The sequence below is a fragment of the Panulirus ornatus genome, chromosome 72 (genome assembly GCF_036320965.1).
Source record: "Panulirus ornatus isolate Po-2019 chromosome 72, ASM3632096v1, whole genome shotgun sequence".
Classification (NCBI taxonomy): Eukaryota; Metazoa; Arthropoda; class Malacostraca; order Decapoda; family Palinuridae; genus Panulirus; species Panulirus ornatus.
Window position 1 is genome coordinate 15,062,956 of NC_092295.1, and position 22,500 is coordinate 15,085,455.

Consider the following 22,500-nt stretch of genomic DNA (forward strand, 5'->3'; position numbering starts at 1 on the left):
GCACCTTGGCGGTAAGGATCCTCGGGGAGTAGCGGTGACCTTACTGGCAGAGGAATTAGCAAAGAAAGGTCAAGTAAGGTCAGTTGGGGACAACTCAGGCAGTATATGTAGCGGGTTAGCACAGCTACAGGTCATCTTTCTGGTAAGATGACCTGGTAAGGTCCAGTGCGGGGAGGGTCAGAGTAACGCGGCCAACCCAACACAGATGGAGAACCGTCTCTCTCCCGCTGCTGCACACGACGCCCACATTAACACTGGTAATACAAACACGCATCAGACCCACAGGAAAAGAATTACAAATTCACTACATAAATTAACTGCAAAGAAAATAAGTTTAATACACACAAATGCCCGGAGCATCATTATAAAACGTGACGAACTTATATTCTATGATGAACTTATATGCTATGATGATTTTATATCCTCTGCAGTTACTGAAAAACCGAACATTATTGCAATCTCAGCAACGTGGGTAAACTCTGAGTTAGAAATACCCGGATACAATACAATAGCAATACCAGGATACAAACTATTTACGAAAGATCGCTTATTCCACAAATTACGAAGAGAACTTGCAATATTTCAAAACCATCATGGATGAATAGGAGAATAGAAGGATTAATTCACCAAAAGAAGAAAACATATAAGAAATTAAAATCAACAAGATAAAGCGATGGGAAAACAGTTTACTGATCAGCTTACGCAAATTGAGAAAATGGTCAAATTAGAGATTAGGAAAGCTAAGAGGAATTACGAAATTATGACAGCTAACGAAGCAAAAAACAATGCCAAAGGATTTTTTCAATTGCACAGAACGAAGGTTAAGGAGTAACTGAAGCAATCAAATCGCATTCTGGTAGATTAGTTGATAGTGAGATTGAAATGTGTGAAGTTTTAAACAATCACTTCATATCAGTATTCAGGCAGGAGGAGAATACAAACACTCCGGTTCTAGAGCAAATTTACATGGGGGGACGAAAGCGGGAAGCTAAGCGATGTGAAAATAAATAAAATTTACATGGGGGGACGAAAGCGGGAAGCTAAGCGATGTGAAAATAAAAAAAATTTACATGGGGGGACGAAAGCGGGAAGCTAAGCGATGTGAAAAGAAATAAATTTGATATTTTGAAACAAATAGAACGATTACAAGTAAACAAGAGTCCTGGGCCAGCTGGTATTATGCCAGGGTCTTGAAAGCATGTAAGTAAGTAGGAAGTTCCGCTTTTAAATGTGTTTCAATCGTCTCTGGAATCAGGCGTAGTTCCTAAGCGATGTAGGACAACAAATATCGTTCGCATCTTTTAAAAAGTAGATAGATCCATTGCCTGTGATTATCATCATCCAATTAGCTTGACATCTACTGTCAATACGGGAACACTTGGAGAATCATGATCTTATTAAGGATTCTCAACATGGGTTTGCAAAAGGGAAGTCATGTCTCAGTAACCTTCTCTCCTTTAATAAAGGATTTGAAACTGTTGATCAAGGGAAGAGTTATGATATTGTATACTTACACTTAAGTAAGGCTTTTGACAGAGTACCTCGTGGGCGTCTGCTTAGAAAAATAGCGGCACACGGCATCATCGGGAAAGGGTTGTGTACGTAATTGGATTAGGTCGTGGCTCACTGACAGACAACAGAGGGTATGTATCAACAGAGCTACACCAGACTGGGGCAATGTAGCCAGTGGTGTTCCTCAGGGATCAGTCTTGGGACCGCTCTTGTTCGTTATATATATCAACTATTTGGATATGGGAATAACCAGCGACTTAAGTACATCTGCCGATGATACAAAGCTAGTGGCCACAATTGACTCTGACGAAAATCAGTGAATTTGCAGAGGGAATTAAATAGATTATCAGAATGGGCGGGTACATGGAAAATGGAATTCAACATAAATAAATGCACAACACTTAGTGTGGGTAAAGACAGGAACACTGATTACAAACTGGACAATATTACCATTGGTATAACAAAATGCGAAAGGGATTTAGGGTTACTTGTGAGCAAGGATCTTCAGCCGCGGCAACAATACATTAAAGTGTTTAATAAGGCTGATAGGATGTTAGGGTTTATAAATAGGACTGTTAGCAATAAAACTCCTAAGAGTTATTGGAACTTTATCTTGCGTTGGTGAGACCATATTTGGATTATGTGGTACAGTTTTGGGCTCCATACTATGCAGCTGATACAGATTTAGAGAGAGTACAAAGGCGAATGACAAAAATGATCGCTGGAATTAGAAACTTCACTGATGAAGAAAGGTTAAAAAAACTGAATTTACACTCACTTAAGAGGAGGAGGGCTAGAGGGGATATGATTGAAGTTTTTAAATGGGTGAAGGGCATTCATAAAGGTAACATTCCGTCCCACGATCCCTTACTTAACGTTCTATCCCAGACTACCTCACTTACCATGACATTTTACTCCCTCAGAGTCCTCCAGTTACCATCCCATCCCAGAGTCTGCCAGTTATCGTACCATCCCAGGGTCTGCCAGTTACCGTCCCATCCCACACTTCCTGAGTTACCGCACCATTATATTCCCCCAGAGTCTGCCACTTACCCTTCCATCCATCCCATTTCTTGCGCTGCAGGCTCAAGAAGATGCAAATCGGTGGACTGATCCAGAAGTGGAAGCAGGACTACTGGCCCAAGAAGAACAAGTGTTCCTCCACTGCCTACGGTGGAAGCGACGCTACCAGGACTGTCTCCCTCTCTGACATGCAGGGTTCCTTCTTCCTGCTCTTCCTGGGTGAGTCCTTCCCTCCTGTACTGCCTGACCATCGTCCTGCTCCTCTGGGTGAGTCCTTCCCTCCTGTACTGCCTGACCATCGTCCTGCTCCTCTGGGTGAGTCCTTCCCTCCTGTACTGTCTTCTGTCACTAGTATCAACTAGTATTCCTTAGGTGGAGTGTGTGTTGCTGAGGCAGTTGTGTTGCAAGTGTTGCTTTATATTTGTTGATTCTGGTGGACACGCGTGTGTGTGTGTGTGTGTGTGTGTGTGTGTGTGTGTGTGTGTCCTTACACAGGCGTGGATCGTGTGTTTTGAGGATCTCACTACAAGTCCTTAGGCAGGTGTGACGTACAGATGTGTTCTGAGGCAGATGTGATGTGTAGATGTGTATATGGATGGCGTGTATAACGAAGCAGCAGTAAGACATGTGTATGATGTATGGATGATGTGTATAACGATATGTATGATGTATGGATGATATGTATAACGATGTGTATGATGTATGGATGGTGTGTATAACGATATGTGTGATGTATGGATAGTGAGTATAATGATGTGTATGATGTATGGATGATGTGTATAACGATGTGCATGATGTATGGATGGTGCGTATAACGATGTGTATGATGTATGGATGGTGTGTATAACGATATGTATGATGTATGGATGGTGTGTATAACGATGTGTATGAAGTATGGATAGTGTGTATAACGAAGTGTATGATGAATAGATGATGTGTATAACGATATGTATGATGCATGGATGGTGTGTATAACGATGTGTATGAAGTATGGATAGTGTGTATAACGAAGTGTATGATGTATGGATGACGTGTATAACGATATGTATGATGTATGGATGATGTGTATAACAATGTATATGATGCACAGATGGTGTGTATAACGATGTGTATGATGAATGGATGGTGTGTATAACTATGTGTATGATGTACGGATGGTGTGTATGATGTATGGATGGTGTGTATAACGATGTGTATGAAGTATGGATAGTGTGTATAACGAAGTGTATGATGTATGGATAGTGTGTATAACGATGTGTATGATGCATGGATAGTGTGTATAACGATGTGTATGATGTATGGATGGTGTGTATGATGTATGGATAGTGTGTATAACGATGTGTATGATGTATGGATAGTGTGTATAACGATGTGTATGATGTATGGATAGTGTGTATAACGATGTGTATGATGAATGAATGGTGTGTATAACGATGTGTATGAAGTATGGATCATGTGTATAACGGTGTGTATGATGTATGGATGATGTGTATAACGATGTGTATGATGTATGGATAGTGTGTATAACGATGTGTATGATGTATGGATAGTGTGTATAACGATGTGTATGATGAATGAATGGTGTGTATAACGATGTTTATGAAGTATGGCTCATGTGTATAACGGTGTGTATGATGTATGGATGATGTGTATAACGATGTGTATGATGTATGGATAGTGTGTATAACGATGTGTATGATGAATGAATGGTGTGTATAACGATGTGTATGATGTATGGATGGTGTGTATAACGATGTGTATGATGTATGGATAGTGTGTATAACGATGTGTATGATGTATGGATAGTGTGTATAACGATGTGTATGATGTATGGATAGTGTGCATAACGATGTGTATGATGTATGGATGATGTGTATAACGATGTGTATGATGTATGGATAGCGTATAACGATGTGTATGATGTATGTATGATGTTTATAACGATGTGTATGATGTATAGATAGTGTGTATAACGATGTGTATGATGTATGGATAGTGTGTATAACGATGTGTATGATGTATGGATGATGTGTATAACGATGTGTATGATGTACGGATGGTGTGTATAACGATGTGTATGATGTATGGATGATGTGTATAACGATGTGTATGATGTATGGATGGTGTGTATGATGTATGGATAGTGTGTATAACAATATGTATGATGTATGGATAGTGTGTATAACGGTGTGTATGATGTATGGATAGTGTGTATAACGATGTGTATGATGTATGGATAGTGTGTATAACGATGTGTATGATGTATGGATAGTGTGTATAACGATGTGTATGATGTATGGATAGTGTGTATAACGATGTGTATGATGTATGGATAGCGTGTAACGATGTGTATGATGTATGGATGATGTGTATAACGATGTGTATGATGTATGGATAGTGTGTATAACGATGTGTATGATGTGTGGATAGTGTGTATAACGATGTGTATGATGTATGGATGATGTGTATAACGATGTGTATGATGTACGGATGGTGTGTATAACGATGTGTATGATGTAAGGATGATGTGTATAACGATGTGTATGATGTATGGATGGTGTGTATAACGGTGTGTATGATGTATGGATAGTGTGTATAAGGATGTGTATGATGTATGGATAGTGTGTATAACGGCGTGTATGATGTATGGATAGTGTGTATAAGGATGTGTATGATGTATGGATAGTGTGTATAAGGATGTGTATGATGTATGGATAGTGTGTATAACGATGTGTATGATGTATGGATGGTGTGTATGATGTATGGATAGTGTGTATAACGGTGTGTATGATGTATGGATGGTGTGTATAACGATGTGTATGATGTATGGATGGTGTGTATGATGTATGGATAGTGTGTATAACGGTGTGTATGATGTATGGATGGTGTGTATAACGATGTGTATGAATGTATGATGGTGTGTATGATGTATGGAATAGTGTTGTATAACGGTGTGTATGATGTATTGGATAGTGTGTATAACGATGTGTATGATGTATGGATGGTGTGTATAACGGTGTGTATGATGTTTGTGAATAGTGGTGTATAACGAATGTGATGATGTCATGGATGGTGTGGTATGATGTATGGATAGTGTGTATAACGGTGTGTATGATGTAATGGATTGTGTGTATAACGATGTGTATGATGTATGGATGGTGTGTCATGAGTAGGTAGTGTGATACGGTGTGTATAACGGGTTTGTATGATGTATGGATAGTGTTGTATAACGGTGTGTATAAAGTATGGATAGTGTGTATAACGATGTGTATGATGTATGGATGGTGTGTATGATGTATGGATGGTGTGTATGATGTATGGATAGTGTGTATAACGATGTGTATGATGTATGGATGGTGTGTATGATGTATGGATAGTGTGTATAACGATGTGTATGATGTATGGATAGTGTGTATAACGATGTGTATGATGTATGGATGGTGTGTATAACGACGTAGCACTGACCATGTCAGTGTAGGCAGGGGTGCCACAGGTTAGCTAACCGTGTGTTTCTCTGGGTTGGCAGGGTTCGTGTTGGCTGCCGTCATAATCTCGATCGAGTGCGTCTTCCGCGGCTGGCGGGACAAAAGCAACCCAGGTTCGAGATCCAGCACAGGAACCCTGGTCAAACCGTTTATGGCTTAAGGATCTGGAGTTCCTGCAGAATATGGTGTCCTTCAAACTCCATCACCCGCGGGGCCAGCGTCGACCTCGTCCCTCACTGGCACTACCCACCGTGGCTCGCATGGCACTGGCACGCCGACCTACGTCCTGGCACCCACACCACTACCCTCCCAGACTCTCACTTCCCTCTCATCCCGACCTGTGCCTCTCACCGATACAGTCACTTTCCTCCCTGCCATCACCCACCCTGCCATCCATCCCCCTACCACCCTGCACCCCGCCACCTACCCCTATAACCAAGGACTCCCATTCACCACAACAGTAGTCCCCCTCCACACACACTCCACCACTCAGCTGCCCACTCCAGCAGGTTGGAAGTGTGTGTGTGTGTGTGTGTGTGTGTGTGTGTGTGTGTGTGTGTGTGTGTGTTCCTGATCACACACACCAGCAGTTACCCTCACCACCTCACAGGTCGACGTAGTACATCATCTACCTACACGAGAGCAGGTCACCCATCTTAGACCTGACACTCACAACCTCCTCCCGCTCCCCCTCCACACACTCAGTACCTCCTCCCGCTCTCCCTCCACACACTCAGTACCTCCTCCCGCTCTCCCTCCACACACTCAGTACCTCCTCCCGCTCTCCCTCCACACACTCAGTACCTCCTCCCGCTCTCCCTCCACACACTCAGTACCTCCTCCCGCTCTCCCTCCACACACTCAGTACCTCCTCCCGCTCTCCCTCCACACACTCAGTACCTCCTCCCGCTCTCCTTCCACACACTCAGTACCTGCTCCCGCTCTCCCTCCACACACTCAGTACCTCCTCCCGCTCTCCTTCCACACACTCAGTACCTCCTCCCGCTCTCCTTCCACACACTCAGTACCTGCTCCCGCTCTCCCTCCACACACTCAGTACCTCCTCCCGCTCTCCCTCCACACACTCAGTACCTCCTCCCGCTCTCCTTCCACACACTCAGTACCTGCTCCCGCTCTCCCTCCACACACTCAGTACCTCCTCCCGCTCTCCTTCCACACACTCAGTACCTCCTCCCGCTCTCCTTCCACACACTCAGTACCTCCTCCCGCTCTCCCTCTACACACTCAGTACCTCCTCCCGCTCTCCCTCCATGCCTTTATCCTCCAGTAACTCCACCGATTGTGGTAACTCCACCGATTGTGGTAACTCCACCGATTGTGGAGTTATCACAACCGGTGGTGACTGGAGTGTTGTAGATCTTCCGTCATGTGTTGTGTTGCCTGACCTGCCATGTTACCACCCTCACCAGGTCCTCTGACACTCCCTGACCTGCCATGTTACCACCCTCACCAGGTCCTCGAACACTCCAGGTGGAGTGTTACCACCCTCACCAGGTCCTCGAGCACTCCAGGTGGAGTGTTAGAAACAGTTTCTATTCCTCTGATATCCCTGGGGTGGGGGGAGGGGGGGTCCTGCCCAGGTACCTCGAGTGTGTTGTGGGAAGTGACCAAGAAGGATGGGCTGGGGAGGGTCTGTGCCTCCATCTTGTATTATCACTCTGGAAGGGGGAAGGGAAGCAGGAGCCAAATGAGGACTAATCCCAGAAAGTTCAGTTGTCTGTTCCTGGTGTGTGTGTGTGTGTGTGTGTGTGTGTGTGTGTATGTGTGTGTGTGTGTGTGTGTGTGTGTGTGTGTGTGTGTGTGTGTGTGTGTGTGTGTGTGTGTATGTGTGTGTGTGTGTGTGTGTGTGTGTGTGTGTGTGTGTGTGTGTGTGTGTGTGTGTGTGTGTGTGTGTGTGTGTGTGTGTGTGTGTGTGTGTGTGTGTGTGTGGCAGGAGCAGAGCTGTGCTGGACACGACGTCCTGGATGATGGCCTTAGTAAGTAAGGAACCATATGTGAGCCTCTTGGTACTGTCTGTAGTCGTGGGGTTCGAACCAGTGGTCATGGGTGTGTGGGGGTTCGAACCAGTGGTCATGTGTACGTGGGGGTTCGAACCAGTGGTCATGGGTACGTGGGGGTTCGAGTGGTCATGGGTACGTGGGGGTTCGAGTGGTCATGGGTGCGTGGGGGTTCGAACCAGTGGTCATGGGTACGTGGTAGTGTTGTTGACTGAGGGGAACTACAGGTGGGCTTGTTGACCCAGTACACACCCACCACTCTGCAGTACCACATACCGGCAGTACCACATACGAGCATTACCACATACTGGCAGTTCCAAATACCGGCAGTACCACATAACGGCAGTACCACATATCGGCAATACCACATACTAGCAGTACCAAATACTGGCAGTACCACATACCGTCAGTACAACATACGAGCATTACCACATACTATCAGTACCACATATCGTCAGTACCACATACGAGCATTACCACATACTGGCAGTACCAAATACCGGCAGTACCACATACCGGCAGTACCACATATCGGCATTTCTACGTGCCGGTAGTACCACATACCAGTAATGCCACATATCGACATACTATTGGTACCACATACCAGCAGTACCACATACCGGCAGTACCATATACTAGCAGTACCACATACCGGCAGTACCACATACCGGCAGTGCCACATACTAGCAGTACCACAAACCAGCAGTATCGCATACTAGCAGTACCACATACCAGCAATACCACATACTGGCAGTACCAAATACCGACAGTACTATATACCAACATACCAGCAGTACCACATACTGGCAATACCACAAATCGGTAGTAGGATATATCGGCAGTACCACATACCGGCAGTACCACATGCCAGCATTACCACATACTGGTAATACCACATACTGGCAGTACCACATAAGGTAGTACCACACACCATAAGTACCACAAAAGAGCTGTACCACATACCGATAGTACCACATGCCGGTGGTACAACATACCGGCAGTGTCACATAATAGCAATACCACATAACACGGTAATACCACATACTGGCAGTAACACATATGGCATTACCACATACCAGAAGTACCACAAAAGAGCAGTACCACATACCGATATTACCACATACCGGCTGTAGCACATACCGGCAGTAGCACATACAGGTAATACCACATACAGGAAGTACCACATACCACAAATACCACATACAGGTAGTAACACATGCCAACAGTACCACATACCGGCAGTACCACATACCGGCAGTACCAAATACCAGCAGTACCACATACCAGCAGTACCACATATCAGCAATACCACATGTCGGTAGTACCACATACCAGCAGTGCCACATACCAGCAGTACCGCATACCGGCAGTACCATATACGAGCTTTACCTCATAACAGCAATACCACATACCACCAGTCCTGCATACGGCAGTACCACATACGAGCATTACCTCATACTAGCAGTACCAAATATCGGCAGTATCATATGCCTGTAGTACCACATACCAGTGGTGCCACATACCGACATACCACTGGTACCATATATCAGCAGTACCACATATCGGCAGTAACATAAAGGAAGTACCACATACCAGCAGTACCAAATACCGGTATTACCATATACTAGCGGTACCACATACCGGCAGTACCACATACCAGCAGTACCACATATCGGCAGTACCACATAACAGCAGTACCACATATCGGCAGTACCACATATCGGCAGTACCACATATCGGCAGCACCACATAACAGCAGTACCACATATCGGCAATACCACATATCGGCAGTACTAAAAACTTGTCAGCCACATCTCTGCAGTAGTACATCTCAGCAGCACTACATACTGGCAGTACTAAATATCGGCAGTCCCACATACCGGCAATACCACATACCAGCAGTACCGCATACCGGCAATACCACATACCAATAGTACCACATACCGGCAATACCACATACCAGCAGTAACACATACCATCAGTGATACATGCCGGCAATACCACATACCAGCAGTACCACATACCGGCAATACCACATACCAGCAGTAACATACTATCAGTGCCACATACCGGCAATACCTAATACCAGCAGTACGACATATCAGCAGTACCAGATACCAGCAGTACCACATACTGGCGATCCAGGATCTCCCACACAAGGTAGGAGACAGACACACGAGGTGATGACGGATGAAGCAAAACTAAAATGTTTCATCTGAAAATAACAACCCAGTGAATATTGAGGCGACTCTCAGCTGATGACTGAACTGGTCCATGTCTCACACTGATCAACTGGTCCATGTCCCACACTGATGAACTGGTCCACGTCTCACACTAGCGAAGTGGTCCATGTCTCACACTGGTGAACTGGTCCATGTCTCACAATGGTGAACTGGTCCACGTCTCACACTAGTGAACTGGTCCATGTCTCACACTGGTGAACTGGTCAATGTCTCACACTGGTGAATTGGTCCATGTCTCACAGTGGTGAACTGGTCCATGTCTCAGACTGATGAACTGGTCCATGTCTCACTCTGATGAACTGGTCTATGTCTCACACTGGTGAACTGGTCCATGTCTCACACCGGTGAGCTGGTCCATGTCTCACTCTGGTGAACTGGTTCACGTCTCACACTGATGAACTGGTCCATGTCTCACACTGGTGGACTGGTTCATGTCTCACACTGTTGAACTGGTTCATGTCTTACACTGGTGAACTGGTCCATGCCTCACACTGGTGAACCGATCCATGTCTCACACAGATGAACTGATCCATGTCTCACACTGATGAACTGGTCCATGTCCCACACTGGTGAACTCGTCCACGTCTCGCACTGGTGAACTGGTCCATGTCTCACACTGATGAACTGGTCCATGTCTCACACTGGTGAACTGGTCCATGTCTCACACTAATGCACTGGTCCACGTCTCACACTGATGATCTGGTCCATGTCTCACACTGGTGTACTGGTCCATGTCTCACGCTGGTGAACTGGTCCACGTCTCACACTGATGAACTGGTCCATTTCTAACACAGGTGAACTGGTCCATGTATCTCACCGGTGAACTGGTCCATGTCTTACGCTAGTGAATGGTCCATGTTTCACACTGACGAACTGGTCTATGCCTCACACTGGTGAAAACTGATTCATGTCTCACACTGGTGAATCGGTCCGTCTCACACTGATGGACTGGTCCATGTCTCACTCTGGCAAACTGGTCCACGTCTCACACTGGTGAACTAGTCCACGTCTCACACTGATGAACTGGTCCATGTCTCACATTGGTGAACTGGTCCATGTCTCACACTGGTGAACTGGTCCTTGTCTCACACTTGTGAACTGGTCCATGTCCCACACTGGTGAACTGGTCCATGTCTCACACTGCTGAACTGGTCCATGTCTCACACAGGTGAACTGGTCCATGTCTCACACTGATGAACTTGTCCATGTCTCACACTGGTGAACTGGTCCATATCTCACACTAATGCACTGGTCCATGTCTCACACTGATGAACTGGTCCATGTCTCACACTGGTGAACTGGTCCATGTCTCACACTGGTAAATTGGTCCATTTCTCACACTGGTGAACTGGTCCACGTCTCACACTGGTGAACTGGTCCATGTCTAACACTGGTGAACTGGTCCATGTGCCTCGCTGGTGAACTGGTCCACGTCTTACGCTGGTAAATGGTCCATGTTTTGCACTGATGAACTGGTCTATGTCTCACACTGGTGAACTGGTCAATACCTCACACTGGTGAATCGGTCCATGTCTCAAATTGATGAACTGGTCCATGTCTCACTCTGGTAAACTGGTCCACGTCTCACGCTGGTGAGCTAGTCATGTCTCACACAGGTGAACTGGTCCATGTCTCACAATGATGAACTGGTCCATGTCTCACACTGATGAACTGGTCCATGTCTCACACTCGTGAACTGGTCTATGTCTCACAATGATGAACTGGTCCATGTCTCACACTGGTGAACTGGTCCATGTCTTACACTGGTGAACTGGTCCATGTTTCACACTGATGAACTGGTCCATGTCTCACACTGGTGAACTGGTCTATGCCTCACACTGGTGAACCGGTCTATGTCTCACACTGATGATCTGGTCCATGTCTCACACTGATGAACTGGTCCATGTCCCACACTGGTAAACTAGTCCACGTCTCACATTGGTGAACTGGTCCATGTCTCACAGTGATGAACTGGTCCATGTCTCACACTGGTGAACTGGTCCATGTCTCACACTAATGAACTGGTCCACGTCTCACACTGGTGAACTGGTCCATGTCCCACACTGGTGAACTGGTCCATGTCTCACACTGGTGAACTGGTCCATGTCTCACATTGGTGAACTGGTCCACGTCTCACACAGATGAACTGGTCCATGTCTCACATTGGTGAACTGGACCATGCCTCACACTGGTGAACCGGTCCATGTCTCACACTGATGAACTGGTCCATGTCTCACTCTGGTAAACTGGTCAACGTCTCACACTGGTGAACTAGTCCACGATTCACACTGATGAACTGGTCTATATCTCACACTAGTGAACTGGTCCATGTTTCACACTGGTGAAGTGGTTCATGTCTCACACTGGAGAACTGGTCCACGTCTCACTCTGGTGAACTGGTCCATGTCTCACACTGGTGAAATGGATCCTGTCACACTTGTTAAGTGGCACTTTTAACATCGGTGAACTGGTCCCCGTCGTACTGATGATGTGGTCCATATAGCACTTGTGAACTGGTGCCTATTACACTATGGAAATGGCCCCTGTCATACTATGGAAGTGGTCCCTGTAACACTGGAGAAGTGGCTTCTGCCACATCAGGAAGGTGGCCCATTTTACACTGGGGAAATTGTCCTTATCACATGGGGGGAGTGGTCCCCGTCACACTGGGAAGTGGTCCCCGTCACACTGGGGAAGTGGTCCCCGTCACACTGGGGAAGTGGTCCCCGTCACACTGGGGAAGTGGTCACCGTCACACTGGGGAAGTGGTCCCCGTCATATTGGGGAAGTGGTTCCTGTCACTCACAGTGGTGAACCTTTACCTGCATGTCTGTGTGAACGACCTCTGACATCATGACCTGCCTGGATGACCTGTGCAAGTGTGAACTAATGATGACCATTGTACATGACCACAGTAGTGTATGTACACTGTTGATCTCACACTACAGCTGGCTGGGAGCAACCTGTAACTCCAGGAATATACTTAGATGGTCTCGCACTCCTCACATATACAACTCTACCTGGATGGTTTGCCTTTCAGATCTTACACATATGACTTTAACATGAATGGTTTGCCTCTCTGACCGCACACATATGACTGATCATGGTCTAGCTAAGGATGCATGACCCGAGATAGAAACTGTCGTCTGCATGTTGTCCCAAGATGGAATATAACTGCACTGCTCTGCATGGTGTCTGTACAACATTGTATGAATGACAATTGTCTGTACTACCGCAACTGCATGACCAGATCACATGATCATACATGGATGACCAGATCACATGATCATACATGGATGACCAGATCACATGATCATACATGGATGACCAGATCACATGATCATACATGGGATGACCAGATCACATGATCATACATGGATGACCAGACCACATGATTGTACACGGATGACCAGACCACATGATCATACATGGATGACCAGATCACATGATCATACATGGATGACCAGATCACATGATCATACATGGGATGACCAGATCACATGATCATACATGGATGACCAGACCACATGATTGTACACGGATGACCAGACCACATGATCAGACACGAATGACCAGACCACATGATCATACACGGATGACCAGACCACATGATCATACATGGATGACCAGACCATATGATCATACATGTTTGACCAGATCACATGATCATACATGGATAACCAGACCACATGATCATACATGGATGACCAGAATACATGATCATACACGAATGACCAAATCACATGATCATACATGGATGACCAGATCACATGATCATACATGGATGACCAGATCACATGATCATACATGGATGACCAGATCACATAATCATACATGGATGACCAGACCACATGATCATACATGGATGACCAGACCACATGATCATACATGGATGACCAAATCACATGATCATACATGGATGACCAGATCACATAATCATACATGGATGACCAGACCACATGGATCATACATGGATGACCAGACCACATGATTGTACACGGATGACCAGACCACATGATCAGACACGAATGACCAGACCATATGATCATACACGGATTGACCAACCACATGATCATACATGTATGACCAGACCATATGATCATACATGTTTGAACCAGATCACATGATCATAATGGATAACCCGACCACATGATCATACAATGGATGACCACAATACATGATCATACACGAATGGACCAAATCACATGATCATACATGGGATGACCAGATCTCATGATCATACATGGATGACCAGACACATGATCATACACGAATGACCAGACCACATGATCATACACGGATGACCAGACCACATGATCATACATGGATGACCAGACCACATGATCCTACATGGATGATCAGACCATATGATCATACATGTTTGACCAGATCACATGATCATACATGCATGCCAGCCCACAGGACCATACATGGTATGTACCAGAAATACATGATCATACACGAATGACCAAGATTCATACATGGATGACAGCATGATCTTAATGGATGACCAGACCACTTGATTCATACATGGGATGACAGACCACATAATCATACACGAATGACCAGACCACATGATCATACACGGATGACCAGACCACATGATCATACATGAATGACCAGACAACATGACCATACATGGATGACCAGATCACATGATCATATATGGATGGCCAGACCACATGATTATACACGGATGACCAGACCACATGATCAGACACGAATGACCAGACTACTTGATCATACATGGATGACCAGACAACATGATTATACATGGATGACCAGACTACATAATCATACACGAATGACCAGACCACATGATCATACATGGATAACCAGACCACATGGTCATACATGGATGACCAGACCACATGATCATACATGAATGACCAGGTCACATGATCATATATGGATGGCCAGACCACATGATTGTACACGGATGACCAGACCACATGATCAGACACGAATGACCAGACCATATGATCATACACGGATGGCCAGACCACATGATCATACATGGATGACCAGGCCATATGATCATACCTGGATGACCAGACCACATGATCAACATGGATGACTAGACCACATGACCATACATGGATGACCGGACCACATGATCATACATGGATGACAAGACCACATGATCATACACAGATGACCAGACCATATGACCATACATAGATGACCAGACCACATGACCAACATGGATGACTAGACCACATGACCATACATGGATAACCAGGCCATATGATCATACATAGATGACCAAACCACATCATCATACATGGATGACCAGACCACATGATCATACATGGATACCAAATCACATGATCATACATGGATGACCAGACCACATGATCATACACGAATGGCCAGACCATATGATCATACACGGATGACCAGACCACATGATCATACATGGATGATCTGAAATCATATGACCAGGTGTGGGTAACCACAGATCAGACGACTGTACAAAATCTGTGACCGCATGATCAGTAATGACTGACTTGTTATATTTTGATCATAGGATGTATCAGTGATCACATATGCATGAATGACTCGTGAAATCATGATAATACATGGATGACCCGTGATCAATTGACCGTAATGGATGACCTGTGATCACCTGATCATACATGGATGACCTGTGATCACCTGACCATACATCGGTGACCTGTGATCATCTGACCGTACATGGCTGACCTGTGATCACTTGACCATACATGAATGACCCGTGATCACCTGGCTATACATGTATGACCTGTGATCACCTGGCCATACATGTATGACCTGTGATCACCTGACCATACATGGATGACCCGTGGTCACCTGGCTATACATGGATGACCTGTGATCACCTGGCCATACTTGGATGACCTGTGATCACCTGACCATACATGGATGACCTGTGATCACCTAATCATACATGGATGTTCTGTGATCACCTGACCATACATGGATGACCTGTGATCACCTAATCATACATGGATGTTCTGTGATCACCTGACCATACATGGATGGCCCCTGGTGGCATAACACTATGAGGTAAGTGCATGGAAAACGTTTAATCGCTTGACGTCATGTGAATCATTTTGATAATGTGTGAGCGAGACATAAATATGTCCCACATAGCACTCTGCTGGCACTCATTTCTCAGCACAATATCTACGCACAATACATCTACAACAACAGAGTTTACCAGACATAATAATTAGAAAATCAGCTGAAGGAAAACTTCCCAATTGTAATTATTTTCAATTAATCTTTCACGAGAAGTTTTGACTTTAATTATCAAGACTTACCAGACGGCAGCTGTGGTAGTACCACAGTAGGTGTGGTAGTACCACAGTAGGTGTGGTAGTACCACAGTAGATGTGGTAGTACCACAGTAGGTGTGGACAGGAGGTCTGGGGAGGGAGCCATCACCAGAGATAACCTGTTATCTTCCTCGTGAGATCATGACTGAATCCAGGCGGTTCTTTCCTCTCCAATAACAGAGCTAACGGCATAATGTTTTCTTCCCAGGGAGACCAGTGCTAATATTAGGTTTTCCCCTCCCTTGGGAGACCAGAGATAACGCTAGGTTGATCTCTTCCCAGACAGACCAGTGTTAATGCTAGGTTGGTATCTTCCCGGGGAGACCAGACATAACGCTGAGTTGTTATCTCCCCCAGTATACCAGAGTTAACACAAGTTGTTATCTCCCCCAGGATACCAGAGCTAACACAAGTTGTTATCTCCCCCAGGATACCAGAGCTAACACAAGTTGTTATCTCCCCCAGGATACCAGAGCTAACACAAGTTGTTATCTCCCCCAGGATACCAGAGCTAACACAAGTTGTTATCTCCCCCAGGATACCAGAGCTAACACAAGTTGTTCTGTCCACAGGGAGAAAACGATTCATCAGCCATATGTCTTACCCAGTGCGGTGGTAGAGCCTTAACCACAAGACCAGGAGCAGTAGCCACACACACGCACGCACCCTCCCCACCACCACCTCAGGTCCTTCATGTACACACAGTCCTGGTAGCCACGTAGTCATCTCCTGTACCACCTCCCAGCCGCCCCACACCGTGGACACACCTCCTCTTGATGGAAACCACACCAGGAAAACCTGACCACACCAGGAAAACCTGACCACACGAGGAAAACCTGACCACACCAGGAAAACCTGACCACACCAGGAAAACCTGACCACACGAAGAAAACCTGACCACACCAGGAAAACCTGACCACACGAAGAAAACCTGACCACACGAAGAAAACCTGACCACACGAAGAAAACCTGACCACACCAGGAAAACCTGACCACACGAAGAAAACCTGACCACACGAGGAAAACCTGACCACACGAAGAAAACCTGACCACACGAAGAAAACCTGACCACACCAGGAAAACCTGACCACACGAAGAAAACCTGACCACACGAGGAAAACCTGACCACATTAAGAAAACCTGACCACACGAAGAAAACCTGACCACACGAGGAAAACCTGACCACACGAGGAAAACCTGACCACACGAGGAAAACCTGACCACACCAGGAAAACCTGACCACACGAAGAAAACCTGACCACATTAAGAAAACCTGACCACACCAGAAAAACCTGACCACACAAGGAAAACCTGACCACACGAAGAAAACCTGACCACACGAAGAAAACCTGACCACACGAGGAAAACCTGACCACACGAGAAAAACCTGACCACATTAAGAAAACCTGACCACACGAAGAAAACCTGACCACACCAGAAAAACCTGACCACACAAGGAAAACCTGACCACACGAAGAAAACCTGACCACACGAAGAAAACCTGACAACACGAAGAAAACCTGACCACACGAGGAAAACCTGACCACACGAGGAAAACCTGACCACACGAAGAAAACCTGACCACACGAAGAAAACCTGACCACACGAAGAAAACCTGACCACACGAAGAAAACCTGACCACACGAGGAAAACCTGACCACACGAAGAAAACCTGACCACACTAAGAAAACCTGACCACACGAAGAAAACCTGACCACACCAGGAAAACCTGACCACACGAGGAAAACCTGACCACACGAGGAAAACCTGACCACACGAAGAAAACCTGACCACACGAAGAAAACCTGACCACACAGGAAAACCTGACCACACGAGAAAACCTGACCACACGAAGGAAAACCTGACCACACCAGGAAAACCTGACCACACGAAGAAAACCTGACCACACGAGGAAAACCTGACCACACGAGGAAAACCTGACCACACGAAGAAAACCTGACCACACGAAGAAAACCTGACCACACGAGGAAAACCTGACCACACGAAGAAAACCTGACCACACGAAGAAAACCTGACCACACGAGGAAAACCTGACCACACGAAGAAAACCTGACCACACCAGGAAAACCTGACCACACGAGGAAAACCTGACCACACGAGGAAAACCTGACCACACCAGGAAAACCTGACCACACGAAGAAAACCTGACCACACGAGGAAAACCTGACCACACCAGGAAAACCTGACCACACGAAGAAAACCTGACCACACGAGGAAAACCTGACCACACGAGGAAAACCTGACCACACGAAGAAAACCTGACCACACGAAGAAAACCTGACCACACGAGGAAAACCTGACCACACGAAGAAAACCTGACCACACGAAGAAAACCTGACCACACGAAGAAACCTGACACAAGACCAACATCCATGGTCCACGAGCTACATACCCTCCAGATCTGTGTGCTCCACTAGTTACACATACTGCTACTTACCTCGCTACTTACTCCTCTACTTATGTTATTTCCTCATTAGCTTGCTACTTACTCCTCTACTTGTGTTACTTCGTCATTATCTTGCTACTTACTCCTCTACTTGTGTTACTTCGTCATTATCTTGCTACTTACTCCTCTACTTGTGTTACTTCGTCATTATCTTGCTGCTTACTCCTCTACTTGTGTTACTTCGTCATTATCTTGCTACTTACTCCTCTACTTATGTTACTTCCCCGTTATCTTGCTACTTACTCCTCTACTTGTGTTACTTCCTCATTATCTTGCTACTTACTCCTCTACTTGTGTTACTTCCTCATTATCTTGCTACTTACTCCTCTACTTGTGTTACTTCCTCATTATCTTGCTACTTACTTCTCTACTTGTGTTACTTCCTCATTATCTTGCTACTTACTCCTCTACTTGTGTTACTTCCTCATTATCTTGCTACTTACTCCTCTACTTGTGTTACTTCCTCATTATCTTGCTACTTACTCCTCTACTTGTGTTACTTCCTCATTATCTTGCTACTTACTCCTCTACTTGTGTTACTTCCTCATTATCTTGCTACTTACTCCTCTACTTGTGTTACTTCCTCATTATCTTGCTACTTACTCCTCTACTTGTGTTACTTCCTCATTATCTTGCTACTTACTCCTCTACTTGTGTTACTTACTCATTATCTTGCTACTTACTCTTCTACTTGTGTTACTTTCTCATCATCTTGCTACTTACTCCTCTACTTGTGTTACTTCGTCATTATCTTGCTACTTACTCTTCTACTTGTGTTACTTTCTCATTATCTTGCTACTTACTCCTCTACTTGTGTTACTTCCTCATTATCTTGCTACTTACTCTTCTACTTGTGTTACTTCCTCATTATCTTGCTACTTACTCTTCTACTTGTGTTACTTTCTCATTATCTTGCTACTTACTCCTCTACTTGTGTTACTTCCTCATTATCTTGCTACTTACTCTTCTACTTGTGTTACTCTCTCATTATCTTGCTACTTACTTCTCTACTTGTGTTACTTCCTCATTATCTTGCTACTTACTCCTCTACTTGTGTTACTTCCTCATTATCTTGCTACTTACTCCTCTAATTGTGTTACTTCCTCATTATCTTGCTACTTACTCCTCTACTTGTGTTACTTCCTCATTATCTTGCTACTTACTCCTCTACTTGTGTTACTTCCTCATTATCTTGCTACTTACTCCTCTACTTGTGTTACTTACTCATTATCTTGCTACTTACTCCTCTACTTGTGTTACTTCCTCATTATCTTGCTACTTACTCCTCTACTTGTGTTACTTCCTCATTATCTTGCTACTTACTCCTCTACTTGTGTTACTTCCTCATTATCTTGCTACTTACTCCTCTACTTGTGTTACTTCCTCATTATCTTGCTACTTACTCTTCTACTTGTGTTACTTTCTCATTATCTTGCTACTTACTCCTCTACTTGTGTTACCTCCTCATTATCTTGCTACTTACTCTTCTACTTGTGTTACTTTCTCATTATCTTGCTACTTACTTCTCTACTTGTGTTACTTCCTCATTATCTTGCTACTTACTCCTCTACTTGTGTTACTTCCTCATTATCTTGGTACTTACTCCTCTAATTGTGTTACTTCCTCATTATCTTGCTACTTACTCCTCTACTTGTGTTACTTCCTCATTATCTTGCTACTTACTCCTCTACTTGTGTTACTTCCTCATTATCTTGCTACTTACTCCTCTACTTGTGTTACTTACTCATTATCTTGCTACTTACTCCTCTACTTGTGTTACTTACTCATTATCTTGCTACTTACTCCTCTACTTGTGTTACTTCTGATTAGCCAGAGTTATTATTTTCAGTTGCCAGATTCTCTACCTTAAGTTAATTTTCCAGTTGCTCAAATTTTATAGACTAATACATTGAAAAATATTAGCATCATTGACCATCACTGGCTATCACTGACCATCACTGACCATCATTGACCATCACTGACCATCATTGACCATCACTGACCATCACTGACCATCCTGCTTCGCCTAGTTTATATGTCCCAGGACCAGAGAGACGCTTGTTGTGAGGAGTGGGGCGCAAGGTTGTTAGCGCACGCACACTGGTTCCTGCAGTGTGTACGTAGAATGTGTCATGTGAAACGTTTGTGTCTGATGCGATTAATTTGGTTATGAGGAAATGTTTCAACATAGGCAACAGAATCTCTACTTCGTGTGAGGAGTTTTGTTCATTGACCTCATTACCAGATATATTTAAGTCAGAGGTTTGAGCACTTCATCTTTATTGGTCTCCTTAGCTCTATCTTACCTCTATAAAGTCCTGGACACAGAGGACCATGTCTCATCTTCACTACTCCCTCCTGATCATCATGATGAGTGACAACGCTGAGTCACACATACGTTGTTGGAACACAGGAAACATGGACGAGTAGCGAAGTGTTACATGGGTTGTGTACGTGGCCTGTAGTAAGGTTGTGAACAATCAAATACAAGTCATCGTGTGTGTTATTATACATGAATTTTTACTGGTTAACTCCTTGTGTAAATCTTGATTCATGGCTGGACATCTTCTCATTGTGTAAATCCCTCATGTGTAAATATATGTACGTGAACAACCAGTTCACATCATACTTACCACCAGTTCACGCTCTCTGGCCAGGAACTCTTGAGATGCAAGAACAGCTCAAGAGATTGTGTGAAGGATTAGCAGCTCACTTTCAGAAGACTGCAACAGTGAAACACAAGGATTAGCCAGTCACTAAACATAGTGACTTGCTCAATCATGGTCACTGGAATCCAACCCTTGAAAACAATCTCCAAATTTGACCATTTTTGTTGGCAGAGAAATAATCATACAAGTCATTTATGAGCAATATAGACTAGGTTAGGTTAGGTTAGGTTAGGTTAGGTTAGGTTAGGTAGGTAGGTTAGGTTAGGTTAGGTGAGGTTAGGTGTCATAGAAACAAATATATTTTATTACCAAAGTTCAAATGCCGCTGATGCCTGCCCCCAAAGTGCACCATGGTTCATGTTCCTTCATCTTGTGGGAGGTTCATTTATATGTTCCTTCCTGGCCACATATGTTGACCTCATACGTCACTAACACGTAGAACACTTACTGATAAGTGATAACTACATCATGTGACACACACACACACACACACACACACACACACACACACACACCAATGATCTTATAAAGACCAAACTACACTCAAACTAATGAATAAATAATTTTCATTATGAGGAAAGAACAAGTAAATATGACAAGCAATGCTGAACATAATGATAATGATAATGATGATGAAGATAATGAAAACAACAATAATATTGTAATAATGATCATGATGATAGTTATAACAATAATAATAATAATTATAATAATAATGATAATAATAATAATAATAATAATAATAATAATAATACTAATAATA

The 22,500-nt window shown here is 44.5% G+C and overlaps 1 protein-coding gene across 1 annotated transcript in view; it reads left to right on the forward strand.

The window, feature by feature from the left end:
* The window catches only part of LOC139748034 (ionotropic receptor 93a-like), a 245,070-nt gene extending 227,539 nt beyond the window's left edge, over positions 1-17,531 (forward strand). The window contains exons 18-20 of the mRNA XM_071660598.1: positions 2,597-2,754; positions 6,062-6,133; positions 17,174-17,531. Of these exons, the coding sequence (XP_071516699.1) occupies positions 2,597-2,754; positions 6,062-6,133; positions 17,174-17,220 (277 nt within the window). The 3' untranslated portion in view covers positions 17,221-17,531. The remainder of the gene's footprint in view (positions 1-2,596; positions 2,755-6,061; positions 6,134-17,173) is intronic.
* Positions 17,532-22,500: the final 4,969 nt, after the last annotated feature.